The 14,953-nt window shown below is 27.9% G+C and overlaps 1 protein-coding gene across 1 annotated transcript in view; it reads right to left on the minus strand.

The window, feature by feature from the left end:
- Window positions 1-13,804, minus strand: part of LOC107449963 (uncharacterized) — a 354,659-nt gene extending 340,855 nt beyond the window's left edge. The window contains exon 1 of the mRNA XM_087166351.1: window positions 13,672-13,804. Within this exon, the coding sequence (XP_087022477.1) occupies window positions 13,672-13,714 (43 nt within the window). The 5' untranslated portion in view covers window positions 13,715-13,804. The remainder of the gene's footprint in view (window positions 1-13,671) is intronic.
- Between the last annotated feature and the right edge of the window lie 1,149 nt (window positions 13,805-14,953).

Here is a 14,953-nt window from a genome sequence, read left to right on the forward strand (position 1 = left end):
GTTTTCTTAGATTTCAGCCATTTGTTTTCAAAACTTAATTTTTCATAAAATCTTAAAAGTTTGACAAAAGTTTAATTTTTCGAACATTTTTAATTTATTTAGTTAATTAAAAAAAATTTAAAAGTTCTAGTTTTTTAAGTCATTTTAGATTAAAAACTCAATAAGTAAAAAAAAAATTTGAATAAGCACTTCAAATTTATCATATATGATGTGAAATAAGCACATAAGTTTTAGAATAAGCATATCGCAATTGCAATAACTCCCATATTGATCCAATTACCTGTAAATATTAGTCATTGTATTTTATTAAATTTTAACGGCCATGTAATGCTGCTGTCATAGAACGTTTGACTTTGGTTTTTAACTTTTCTCAAAATGTGATTAAAATACTTCAATGGTAAAAAGGAAATTAAAAAGTATGATTATATCTTTTTAGTAGAAATAAATAAAATCCAATTTATCGAAATAAATTTGTAAGGAAACAAAATAAAAAAGTTATTTGAAAATATGATTTGTTACATTGCTGCCGTTTTGATGAATGTCTAAGATAAACAAGAAAGGAAAAAGAAAGATGGTGACTTATCATTGTTTTAAAAGAAAACTGAAATAAATATTAAAATCGAATATTTTTTGTTTAAATCATTTTTACGGTTTAACTTAAAACAATTGATAAATATGTATGTAAGTTTCTGACTAAATAACCATAAAAACATAAGTAGTTTAATGTTTTATTTGCGTTACCTTGATTATGTCTATTTAAAAGAAGTAAATAAATTCTAACCTATACAACTAAACTTGCAGGGGAAAAAAAGCATTTTAACGCTATTTGATTATTTCATTTGTTACATTGTTGCTGTTAAGATGAATATATAGGGTATGAAAATAAGATTGCGACTTATCAATGTTTTACAAACATTTCTGTTGTTGTTGTTAATTTAGGTCGCATTAGAGCTGCACAATGGGCTATTGGCGACGGTCTGGGAAACATCCCTGAGGATGATCCGAAGACATGCCATCGCAATTTTGATCCTCTGCAGATGGGATAGCAGGCACCCCTGCTTTGGTAGCTCGACGACCTGCACGCGAAGTCGAGCACTTTACGGTAGCACAGTTTAACGAGGACCAATACCGCACACCCTCAGTCCCTACGCAGACTGATCCAAGTGGTCACCCACCTGCACACTGACCGTAGCCAGTGATGCTTGACTTCGGTGATCAGCTGGGAACCGTGTCTTAACGATCAGTCCACTGCGGGACAAGAAACATTTCTTCAAATGAATATATTGAAATGAATATTTTTATTTAAATCTTTCTTTACGCTGTAAATGATTGATAAATATATAAACTACCAAAGAATGAAATAAAATCAAACAAAAATCTTAACGTTTAATTTGCATTCCTTTTATTATGTGGATTTAGTAGAGGTAAGTAAATTCTAACCTATAGAACTAAACTTGCAAGAGAAAAAAAAAGCATTTTAATGTGACTTGTTACATTGTTGCTGTTAAGATGAATGTCTAAGCTAAACTAAGGAAAGAAAAAATAACAGTGACTTGTCATTGTTTTACAAGAACTCCTTCAACCGAATATTGAAATAGAAGTTTTTTTTTTTATTTAAAATGATTGATAAATATGTAAGTTGCATAACAGTTTAGTTAAAAAAAATTTACGTTAAAAAAAAAAAGAGTGTCTGAATTGAAAACTGTTTTGTGCCAAGGGAAACCTTAATAACGCGAAGTACAAAAAGTCATTAATCTTACATCACTTTGCATTACCTTGTCAACTGAACTGGAAAAGATTCAGTTTCTCGGTATTAATGTTAAAAGCTTTTATACTGTCAACAGATTTCCTTTGATGAGAATTCTTTGTTAAGAAAAATATAGATAGTGTTTACTAATGTTGTTTAACGGGAAAAAAACAACCATTTTCATTCCCAAGAAAGGTGGATTTAATCATATTTATGCGTCCATACGTATCCATCACACGCAAAGTAGATTTTACATGTTTTGTCTTGTATTATTTTTATTGAAAGAATTTTTTTATCGGTAGATTTTTCTTCATTGCAATTTTAGCAAAAGTGCTTAAAAAACATGCATGTATTTTCTTAATTAATATTTTTATTAATGAACATATTGTTTGCTGTTTAATAACTGATGTCTCTCTAGGATATGATTACAAATCAGGAAGAAACAGCTCAACTTTATTTCTGAGATTAATATTTATTTATATAGATAATGAATACTGATAAACGTAATTAATATTTTATTGTCCTATTAAGATTCTTCGAATAATTGTGTTTAGGATTAAATTTAGAAGTAAAAATGTAAATTTTTGTTTAAATTTTATAATAAAAAAAAAGTATATGAGTCAAAATTTTAATAGCGGTAACACCCAAAATTTGATATCATAAGTTTTACATTTTTTGCTGTCTTTTAAGAAGTATATATTATACAAAACAATAGCCCAAAACGATTTTTTTTTATTTAATTTATTTTGCAAGATATTAACAATTAAATTTTAAAACCCTTTTTAATTAAAAAATAAATATCTAAGGATATAATGAATGGATTTTAAAAAAATGCATCTCATTTTACGCGGAAATAATTGAAGTTTTTGATAAAATAATTATAATAAAACAAATGTTTAAAAATTTTAATTTTTACTGCAAAATTAAGTTGTAAAATGAAAAACAAAAATGTTGTTAATGTCGTACAAAGTTCAAACAAAGCCCATTTTAAAGTAAATTTTATTCTGAACAAAATGGCTTTTTAAAAAAAAATGGATCGCAATTCCATAAAAAGTTCTAGCCTTTTTCGCGAAACGCTGCAACGGGGCGCGCTCTGTGGTCAGCGCTGATTACCTCATGTGCTGCGCGAATACTCGAATTGTGACGAGCGTTTGTGAAGGCAAATCGAAGATTCGGAGATGTCTGATCTACGTGATAATAATTGTCAAATAAGGTAAGTTTCAATTGTTATTTAACTTAGTAATATCAACTTTAATAATAATTATTGTTTTTTTAAAACATAGAATTACATTTCTAAGAATATGATTTGAATATTTACCACGAAATTTAATTATAAACTTACAGATAAAATCAAGAAATGGTGAACTATTGCTGCAACCCGCTGAATAAATTAAAGCATCGAAGTGTTTACAAAAATGTTAAGCTTGTGACAAAAAATTGGAGTTTGGTATTTTCAAATTTAATAAATCAATTCATATGTGAGTCTTGTCGTCGGACAATTTTTCAGAAAAATATACCCGTAATAATTACTAATGAAAAAAGTAAGTCTTTTCTCAAATTTGTAAATAATTTAAAATATTAATTTCAAATTAGATAATTCTAATAATTAAAATGTTTTGTTAATTTTAGAAAATAACCAAAATGTGGTATCGAATTGTTCTGATGAAGAGTGTGATTTTGACGATAAGAAAGATCGGAACGTTTGTTTTTAGAATATTGACCGTCAAGAAAATTTGAAAAAAGTAAAGCGAATTTTGCAAGAATGCAACGATACATCGAAGCGGCAAAAAGTGTCTGATGAGACTGGTGATGAAACGGCAAACTCCTTACTTGATGTGTTGGAAAAGAGAACAAAACTATCTAAATCATTTGAAATGGACGAGAATTTGATTGCAGAGATAAAAAATGCGGTAGATCAGGAAAAAAATCATGCCAAAAAAGTTGAAATTTTGACTACTTTGCCTCAGGAAGTTAGCATTCGGAAAATGCAGAAATATTTTCAAATTTCACACAGAATGGCAGTTAAAGTAAAAAAGCTGAGGAAAGAAGGAGGATACAAAACCAGTCCAAAACGGAAAAAAAATAAGAAACCAATTAGTGATGAGATAAAAAATAAAGTGAATGAGTTTTACTTGTCAGATGATGTAAGTCGCATGATGCCAGGATCGAAAGATTTTATTTCTGTAAAAACTAGTAGTGGTCGACAGCATATTCAAAAGAGATTGTTACTGAATAACTTAAAAGATTTGCATGCTATATTTAAGAAAAAAATTATCGACATACAAATAAGTTTAAATGCATTTCGTAAATTGCGACCTAAAGAGTGTATTATGGCAAATAAAGCTGGATGTCACAACGTTTGTGTTTGCAAAATACATCAAAATTTAAGATTGAAGTTCATTGGCCTAAAATCTGAATGCCTAAAACACAATGTAGTTTTCGTATCATCTTATCGAGATGCTTTGCTTGATATTATATGTGAAAACCCTCTACCAGCATGCTATTTTTCAGAATGCAAACAATGCCCAGGAGTTAAATATTTTTGTAATAAATTGCAAAATGTTTTCTCTGATAATTCTATTACACAAGTTAGTTATAAGGAATGGACGAAAACGGACAGGTATATAAATATTTCTATCTATTTACAACATGATTTTTTACGAATTAAAATCATTTATATATTTCTTCTTTTACAAAATTTATCCTTACAATTTTTTATTAGTTCATACAAATAAAGCATATCATTTTTCTTATTCTAATCAATATTGCAAACAAAATACAATCTTTAATGTTTCATCAATAATTTTGTTAATATTTTTTTTTGCAGAGGAAGCTTTGTACAACAAACTAAATCAATTGAAGAATTTATAAATATACTTAGCGAAGATCTTCCTCATGTCTTGAAACATGATTTTCTAGCAAAATCGCAAAGTGCCTATTTAACTGAAAGAAAAAACAGCTTGAAAGATGGAGAGTTTCTGGTTACCCTTGACTTTTCCGAAAATTATGCTTTCAAAATACAAGATTCTATTCAATCTTTTTATTGGTATAATAAGCAAGCAACTTTACATCCGTATGCTGTTTATTGTAAACAAAATGAAAAGCTTAGACATCATTGTTTTACCATAATTTCGGAAGAGGAAAAGCATGACACTACAAGTGTGCACTTATTTAATAGTAAACTAATTCAATATTTAAAAAATATCTACGGCAGTGATAAGGTTAAAACAATTATTAACTTCTCGGATGGGGCTTCGTCACAGTATAAAAACAAGAATAGTTTCATGAACTTACTCAATCATAAAAATGATTTTAATATCGATGCAGAATGGCACTTTTTTGCCACTTCTCATGGCAAAGGGGCATGCGATGGTATTGGTGGTACGGTGAAGAGGGAAGCAAGAAAGAGTAGTTTGCAAACGCAAAATATAACAACACCTAAAGAATTGTTCGATTGGGCATGTAAATTTTTCGATAATATTCAGTTTGACTTCTGCACGAAAACTGAACATGAGAATGAAAAAAAAAATTGGAAACAAGATTTAAGAAAGCTTCAACAATTAATGGAACTAGAGAATACCATACTTATTTAGTTGAAAATTTTGAAACTCTCAAATGTAGAATCTATTCTTCTAGTTCCAAGTTTGAACTCAAAAAATTATGTAAATAAATTATAAATAACTAATTATTCATAATATTATACACCTAAAGTTATAAATTATATATTTAATATTTGACATAATGTTTGTTATTTTGTGAAACTTTAGTTGAGGGTTTTAAATTTCCTCCAAATTAACTGATACAGCGCGATTGAGCGATCAGCGGAATGGAATGGCAGAGTGCGCCGCGGTGCAGCGTTTCGCGAAAAAAGCTATAACTTTTTATGGAATTGCGATCCATTTTTTTTTTAAAAGCCATTTTGTTCAGAATAGAATTTACTTTAAAATGGGTTTTGTTTGAACTTTGTACGACATTAACAACATTTTTGTTTTTCATTTTACAACTTAGTTTTGCAATAAAAATTAAATTTTTTAAATATTTGCTTTATTATATTTATTTCATCAAAAACTTCAATTATTTCCGCATAAAATGAGATACATTTTTTTAAATTCCAATCATTCTATCCTTAGATATATACTTTTTAATTAAAAAGGGCTTTAAAATTTAATTGCTAATATCTTGCAAAATAAATTAAATAAAAAAAATATCGTTTTGGGCTATTGTTTTGTATAATATATACTTTTTAAAAAACATCAAAAAATGTAAAAATTATGATATCAAATTTTGGGTGTTACCGCTATTAAAATTTTGACTCATATTAAAAATATGTTTTGAGTTAAATGCCGTCTCAAAACTTCTGAAATGACTTTTGAAATTTTACTTTTTTAACAAAGTTTTCATTATTTTCAAATAGCAGAACTTTTAAACACTAAAACTTTTGAAACTTTCTATAGAAATTCATAAATTTTTTTAATTGTATGATTTTATTCGATGTTAAGAATTTATTACGGTCACTTAAGTAGAAAAGCTTAAAATGATTCTTTCTAAAAAAAACTTTTTCATTTCAAGATTATTTAATAGTTTTTCATATTAAATTTCGAAAAAAAAATTAGAAATAACATAGATAGTGTTTACTAATGTTGTTTAACGGGAAAAAAAACAATCATTTTCATTCCCAAGAAAGGATGGATTTAATCATATATATGCGTCCATACATATCCATCACACGCAAAGTAGATTTTACACGCTTTGTCTTGTATTATTCTTATTGAAAGAATTTTTTTATCGGTAGATTTTTCTTCATTGCAATTTTAGCAAAAGTGTTAAAAAATTGTTTTTTTTTTTCATGTATTTTCTTAATTAATATTCTTATTAATGAAAACATTAAACAGCAAACAAACTGACGTCACTCTAGGATATGAGTACAAATCAGGAAGAAACAGCTTTATTTCTGAGAATAATATTAATTTATATAGATAATGAAGACTGATTTATAAGATTTACATAAATTATAGAATTTTTAAATTCTTAATTTCAATCTCACATTTTTTATTTATTTCTGGGTTACATTTTAATTTTTCAAAAACTTTTACAAATAATAAAAGTTTTACGTTAAAGATGAAATTTTTTAATTCTTTATTTCAAGCAATATGTTTTGTTATTTATTTTAAGGATATAGAAATTAAAAGAATTTTTAAAAAGATTGAAATTAATAAAAATCTAATAACTCTACTAAATAGACTAATTTATATTTTACCTTTAAAATATTTTGAATATTTTTAAAGGAATCTTTTTGATTTAAATTAAAATTACTATAAATTGTTTTTACAAAAATAAAAGATTTCGCATGTTGAAAATTTTTATTTTTTTTTCCCCTAATTTTTGCGTACGGCTCCTAGCGATAGTTACGTTATTAAAACTTTTTTAATAATGTAATAAAATTATAATATAATAAGTTTATTTAATATATAAAATTTTAAGCTTAGTTTTTAATAAGTCATATATTTATATGTAAAATGAATTAAAATTCTGTTTAAATTTTTAACAGACAAATTATTTAACTTTTCCTACGTCGCAATAATATTACTTGTATATTTATAAGAAATAACAATGATTCATGATAATTTTTAGGAAACATTAATAATTAATAACATTTTGTAACACAATTTAAATTAACATTTTTATAATTGCCGTCTTTAAGAAATCCTTTTCTACCCTTCTTACTAAATTAGAAATCTCAGAAACTATATATATAATTAAAAAAACTATTTTAAAACTGTAAAAGTGGGGTTCGATCCCCAGAGTTGGCTTATAGTTTACCCAGATCAATACCTGGGAAGCAAAGGTGGCATGTGCGCAGTGCTGACCACATTGTTCACGAAATCGTAAAGCCTTCTATAAACAGATATTAATGCCAGTCTTTGCGCCTTGTACAGATTTCTTATATGACATGAGTGAAAAAGCAATAAATAATAACTATTTTGGTTCAATTATCTGTCATTAAATATCATTTCTTGATTATTATTCCTTCTAAATACGCTCCGTGGGTTAGCTTATAAGGTGATCTCTTTGAAAATTCTTTTGTTAAATGCGTGCTATTGAACAAAAGCCATCGCTTCGAAATACTCAAATTGTATTCTCACTCATTTAAAGTAGCCCCTCAATTTTTGAATTCAAAACACATAGTGAAAGCAAGGAAAACTAAACAACAAAGAGTGAAAAGAACAGGAATACAATGGAATCCAATGCTTCGAATTTCGTTCAAAGAAAGCTCTGAGGGGATGTGTTGTTGAGAGTTTTTAAGGAAATGAATTTCTCTGACATGTTAATTCATTTAGAAGGGGGGAGAAGCTAATTCCATTAGTTTGTACCACTCGGTATGTTCTACAAATTCTTTTAAGAAGTTATTGACTTAGAGTTTTTTTTTCTCTGTAAACATCTTCTGATAAAAGCGGGGTCTTTCTATTGAATTTAGTCGTAGCATCGTTCAAGAGAATTGTTTTAAATGTTTATTAAAAAGTAGAAATGTGCAAAATGAAATGTGAAATGTCATAAAAGTTTTATTTACTTATTGCATTTTAAAGAAGAATTATTTCCATAAACCAAACGATATTTTTCTTTAATTCATTTTTCGTCATTTCAAAGTTCTGACTCAGTTTGAAAAGTAAAAAGTAATTAATTTTAGTTTAAATTATTCAAAGAAACAATAAATACATTTGTTTTTGATGGAAACCTTAAATTAAAACATTTCTATTATTGTTTAGACATCATTTATGTTTGTATGAGAGATTTTTTTTTAAATTCTATTAAGCCTAAATAAATTCTAAAAGTAAAAAAAAAATTATAAAACTCCTTTGTTTTATGTAAAATAAAATTTGAGAAAATTTAGTCATTATGCAAAAGATTTTATGAATATTTGCTTAAATTTTAATTTCCCTGTGACTAGTTTCGTTTACGATAAACTTCGCGCATTGTTTAAAATTGATAGAAGGCATCTTTTTTTATATACACTGGAAGCGAAAAATAAAGTTACTGAACAATCTTTATGCTATTTTCGTGAATTGTTTTCATTTTTAGCATCGTTACTTTTGAAAATAAGCACTTTAACTTTCATTTCTAGTTTCAGAATCATATACAAATTTGTAAAAAGTCTTCCCTTCTAAAAAAAATTCGAACGATTTTTACACAGAGAAAAAAATTATAGTAAAACTACCATACAGAATGGTAATGACATTTCTGATAATAAATAAATGCGGAGAAAACCTAATTTTGATACTAAAAACCAAAATTTACGGTATTTAAATTATTCATTTCGTAATTTTTCCGTTCCAGCTTACACTAAATTCTGATTTTTACAATTATAGTTATTATTTTCACATATTTAGCTAAAGATACAAAATTGAAAACTAAATTTAATCTGATAAATTGTTTTAATGCCATGCTTTAAGGTATCATGATAAAATAACAAAATTTTATCACAGCGTTATCATACATTATGAAACCATATTTTATTATTGATTTTAGTAGAATCTTTACTTAACGCATCGGTAAAAATTACTGACATTTTTGGTGCTCCCCATACAGCCGGATTTATTATTATGTGAATTTATTAACTGAATTTATTATTATGTGTATATTGCGCGTCCGAAAAAAATGAATTTCTTACCCATCCGACTCCAGGTACCCAGCTGAGTATTCCAGCATTTATACAAAAAATAGATAAGTCAAATAGTTTTCTATCGAAAGTATATTTTTCAAGATAAATTTATTAACTAGTCAGTTGTAGTAAGCTAGTTTATTATGCGCATATAAATAAAAATAAATGCATCAATTTTTGCATGTTTCAGCATGTCTGAAACTATATTTGTAAGAGCTAACTAAAGTTATTAAGGGGATTACTGTTTGAATGTAAAATGATTGAGCCTTAGAAACAGCTGCTGAAGGACTATTTATTAATGTATTCTTTTTTATCGAATGTTCTCAAACTTTCAAAACCATTAAACAATGCAGCTACTGTTTAACGTAGGAAATTTTTCTGCTAAAATGACTCTTGACTTCTATAATTCAACTTACCATCATGTTGCTAAAAATGACGATAGTCTACCTACAACGTTGTTTTAATTTACATGTTTAGTTCAGAACAAATGAGTTTAAGCTCTTTTTAGGTTGTTTTTTTTTTGTTGTTTTTTTTTTTGGAAAGTCTGAACTATTTCCAAGCGTTGAACAGAAGCTCCGGACAGTAGATTAACCGATTTGCTTAACTCCTTATTCTTGAGATAGTGAATCCAACCCAGTAGATAATTAAAAGTTTCAAAACCTTGTACTTATCTATAGTGTACCCTTTTAAGTACTTATACTTTTACTCGTAATTTTTTGAAAATAGCATTTTTTATGATTTTTTTTTATACACAACTATCACAAACACAGACTACAAAACTAAACTGTGCTCAAATATCGTAACATCTTTCAATACATAAAACCTTTTTATACCTTTTTATACATAAAACCTTTCAATACATAAAACCTTTCAATAATTAAAACCTACTACGAATACTATAGTTAAAATTTACGAATGCATTTATAAAAAACAATCCCTGATTACAGAACATTGAAGCATGAAGTTTGTGAATGCATATACATTAATACCATATCGAATATATATATATCGAATATATATATATATTTATATAATATTTACATCATTTTAATTTACCTTTTTTAATCTTCCCAAATACTTTTTTTTTTAAATGTCATCACTTATTTTGATAAGAAAATGGCACCAAGCTAAACATAACGTTTTGTTATGACTCAAATTTACAAATAAATTTTGAGGCCTCGAGTTCGTATACGTTATTTAAGGCCACTTGAGTATAGTTCCTATGTTAATTGTGCCTCTCCGAAAAAAAAAATACTCTTTATGATGCATGAAATAGGAAGAAAATGATTGCAGCAATCTTAGTAGCCCAAGAGAAAAGCATCTTTCGTTCTAGAGGGCAGTAGTTCAAACCCAGGGGTCGTTTCAATTTTTCTGAAAGAAATTTTTGCTTGTTGGTTTGAAATTATTCTCTTCTTTTTGCAGTATATTTTGATTGAATTTTTTCCCAACATTTTTTAAAATTTATATATTTGCATAATATATTTTTTTATTTAATTTATTTCTTATATTTATAAACCGCTAATAGATTTAATAATAGTAACAATGGAAAATATCATCATACAAGATGTATACAAAGTAACACATGCCATTTATAAATTCTTTACTAGAATATTTGCAACAAATATCTGTTGGAAATGAAAATTGAAATTCTGAAAATAATCTGGTTGATCATATCCAAAATCCTTTACAGACATATCGTCGGTGAGCTTTTATTTCTGGACACAGTTCTAAATGACTTTTTCCAAAAATGCAAATAGCTCGAAATGCGTGTTTAAGAAGATAGACACACTTCAAAATACCTTTTTGTAAAAATGGACACAGCTTTAAAATGCGTGTTTCAGAAAATGAACATAGTTGGAAATGCGTGTTTCAGAAAATGGGCACAGCTTAAATGGAAGTATTTAAGAACATTCAGAGTTCTGAATTCGAAGATATCGCTTGAAAAATAACAACTATTATGTTCGGGATGCCGATGTGCTTAGTGCTTAAGTAAGTGAGGAAAAGTAAGCACGAAATTCCTCATTTAATTGTTAAATATGGGTTGAACATTGAAAAAGCGCGTTTTTTGGCGTCCATTTTCTTATGCACGCATTATCTGTGCCCAGTTTCTAAACACGCCTTTCGATCTACCCTTTGAAAAAGTAAGGTGTTTTTTGAGGATGACAGATGTAAAAAATTCTCCTATGGTAGAAAATGAGGTTGTGTTCCTCATTAGTAAATATCATTTACACCTCATAAAATCATACTCATATATAACTCAACAATACTTTTAGTTGAGATTGGGTGAAATTATTCACACATAAAATATACTTATTCGCTTGAAGTGTAAAAAAAATTGCTTGAACACCTCAAAAATAATCTCTCTAAGCTGGTTGCCCTAAGGTAGATCTTCAACAACCTTCAGTGTGAATAAAACAACTTCATACACCTTGAGAGGTTGATCTTTTAAGGGTTGTTTTTGAAGTTAACTTCAAATCAACCTTGGTGCCTCAAATAAACCTCAAAAACTACTTAAATTTTTGTAAGGGTATGTTTTAAACACGCCTTTTGATCTGTGTCCATTTTCGTAAACACGCATTTTGATCTGTGTTCATCTTCGTAAACACGCATTTCGATCTGTATCCATTATCGTAAACACGCATTTCGATCTGTGTCCATTTTCGTAAACACGCATTTAGATCTGTGTCTATTATCGTAAACACGCATTTTGAGCTGTGTGCAGAATAAAAACCTAACCGACGATATCAAATCATTATATCAAACCTTCCACGACTCAAGTTATTTTCCCAGAGAAAAGGGATTTTTTTTCTTCTTAAAAATCCTCTCTAAAAATTTTACCCTTCCCCCGATAGCAGTCATTACGCAGCAAATAACTTTTGTTCTAATGATTTGATTTTCACGAATTTGGATTTTTGACCACGAAAATACACAATATGGAACGGATTGTTCCAATAGTTTAGTCAGAAGCATGGTCAAAATTTATTAATAAGTTAATAATTATTAGTTAATTTTACTTATTACGCATTTCGCTACGTCGTAAGTTTTTAAGTGAATCGAAAAATTTTTGTGCACGATTATAATGTTTGTGAATCCAAAGAAAATTCCTTATAAAAATAAATTCTTAACATCGAATTGTTATTATTTTTTTATAATTTTATCATTATTTTTGTATTATTTTTTTTATTTAATAGTGGTTGAGACATTGAGTTGTATTGTACATAATTTTTTACTTCACTTTAAATTATATAATTTTAAAATATTTTTTATTGATTATTTTTCTTTTCTTTTTTTTACTCTTGGAATATTTCTAATAAAAACGTAAACAAAATAACGAAAAATTATTTTCTTGTATCTGCTGTCTTCGAATGGCACTGCTTCAATTTTCTCTTAGATTAGATGTACTTATTTTATTTGCACATCTAGGGATTGTAGTAGTTTTATCCGGAATCGCTTAAATTTTGAATTTATTTTTTTAGAAAAATCTTTGAGTAAATTTCCTTGAATTACATATCTTTACAATACATTTAAAGTTCCCCGAATTAATTAAGAGAATCGGCGGACAGTAAAAAACTACTAAAATAAATTTTGGCTGAATTGGGATTCGTACCCAATACCGATTGATTGAAAATACAGACGTTTTTATATTGCATCACGACCTTTTTGTTATACAACATTTATTGGAATAATTTAGGCTAGCCTCAAAATAAATAATGAATTAAATAAAATAAATAACGAATTCAAAATAATAATTAAGATTATCTATTTTAATGATAAAAAGATATTAACAAATTATTTCAATTTTTTGAAAAATATCAATTTTTTTTTAAATTTGCTTTTTAAAAATTTTTTAAACATTTAAATTTTTTTTTTGTTAAACAATATAGTTCATGGAAAGTATAATTCATTTAAAATTTATAGCTTTTATTTAATTTTCTCTCATTAAATATAAAATGAAAATAACTTTATTCAACATACGTAATATCTTGCGATATGTTCACATATAGTTTAATATTATTAAATGTAATATCGTTTGATGAGATTTCCATCAAAATTTAGCCGCACCAAAAAACTGCTATATATACCCTTTTTTAATCGATTGATTCATTTTCATTTCTTTAATAAAGTTATCAACCGCTTGAATCCCTAACTATATTTACCGAAAACACGCAAACATCGATTGATGTTGATAAACATCATTGCAGAAAACAATTTGCATGCATATTGATCACCTTCCGTTTCAAATAAATAAACAAAATATTCGATTTACCATTCGTCGGTAGCAGAAGGGGTCGGCACAGGTAAAAGTCCATTTCGTCAGTCGCTGAAGGCAGTCGTCACTTTGTGGCAAATGCTTAATTTACCTTCCAAATTCGTGTTTATTTCGAATACGAAACCAGGGAAATGCACGGGAAGTGCGCTTTGTTTACATTATACCTGCCCACTCATAAGCCACATTTGGCATCGACTACGTAATTCATTGAGGTGACGGATTAAAGCCTCTCTTTAACCGCACGCCATCTTAAAACATTCCATCTCGCATCAATCTTTCGAATGTCAGATCTACATTAGTTTTGAATCGTACACGAGCCATCAGGTGGGATGGATTTGAAATTCCTCTTGAAATGGCATTTAATTTGGCAGGAGTATTAATTTTCGAGTGATTTTCCCACTCGCTGCGTTGAACTTGATGCACAGTAAACAAACGATTCGAGGTGGTGGTTTTGAAATTTGGAATTTATCTAAATTTTTGAAATCATTCTTCTATGTTTTGAGCATTGAGTCGTTTTGGTGATGAATAGTTCGTTCATTGTTCGATGACATCTTTGTGGAATTGCTTTGCATGGTTGATTGTATTTTCAAGTGATTTGCTATAACGCTGTAAGAAAACTGGTGTAATATCTTTATTGTATATGAATTGGTGTAATTGTATATGAACATGAGGAAATGGGGTTATTGTATATGAATATGATGCTGAACAACCTTAAAAATTTTATGAAAGAACACTTCATTCCGGATTAACGCCAAATCGAACGTTTATATACAATTTAAAGGGTGTAATTTAAATCTGAATACTTAAATGTGAATGCACCAAAATCTCATAACACCCATACGAGAAGTATTTTCACTTCCGGAAATGCAAATGCTGGCGCTCTTTCAATTTCAAAAATTCATGAAACGCGGAGTAGAATATCGCGAGTAGTTTGTTTACTAACTGGAATGAGCTGACGAAGGTTCGTTTTTGCTTTCAACGCTTTCATCAGAGGGAAACGAAAATGCGCCATTAAATAAGCATGCATGTTTTTAGCTGTGTAGTTAGTAAGGGTAGTTTTATTTTTAGTAAAAATTATTAGTATTTAGTAAGGGTAGTTATATTTAAGCTCTTAAGTCTTTGAGAACTATAATAACTGATATAAAATAATATTTAATTTCTATCAGCTTCCATTTTGTTAAGCCTAATTCGAATTCGTTTTCTTCTGCTACGCGTATGTTTGATTAACAAACCAATTTCATTATAAAAATTAGTGTATGAATGCATTCTAAATTAATGA

This window comes from Parasteatoda tepidariorum, chromosome 6, assembly GCF_982258835.1.
Source record: "Parasteatoda tepidariorum strain Cologne lab strain chromosome 6, Ptep-v5.0, whole genome shotgun sequence".
Classification (NCBI taxonomy): Eukaryota; Metazoa; Arthropoda; class Arachnida; order Araneae; family Theridiidae; genus Parasteatoda; species Parasteatoda tepidariorum.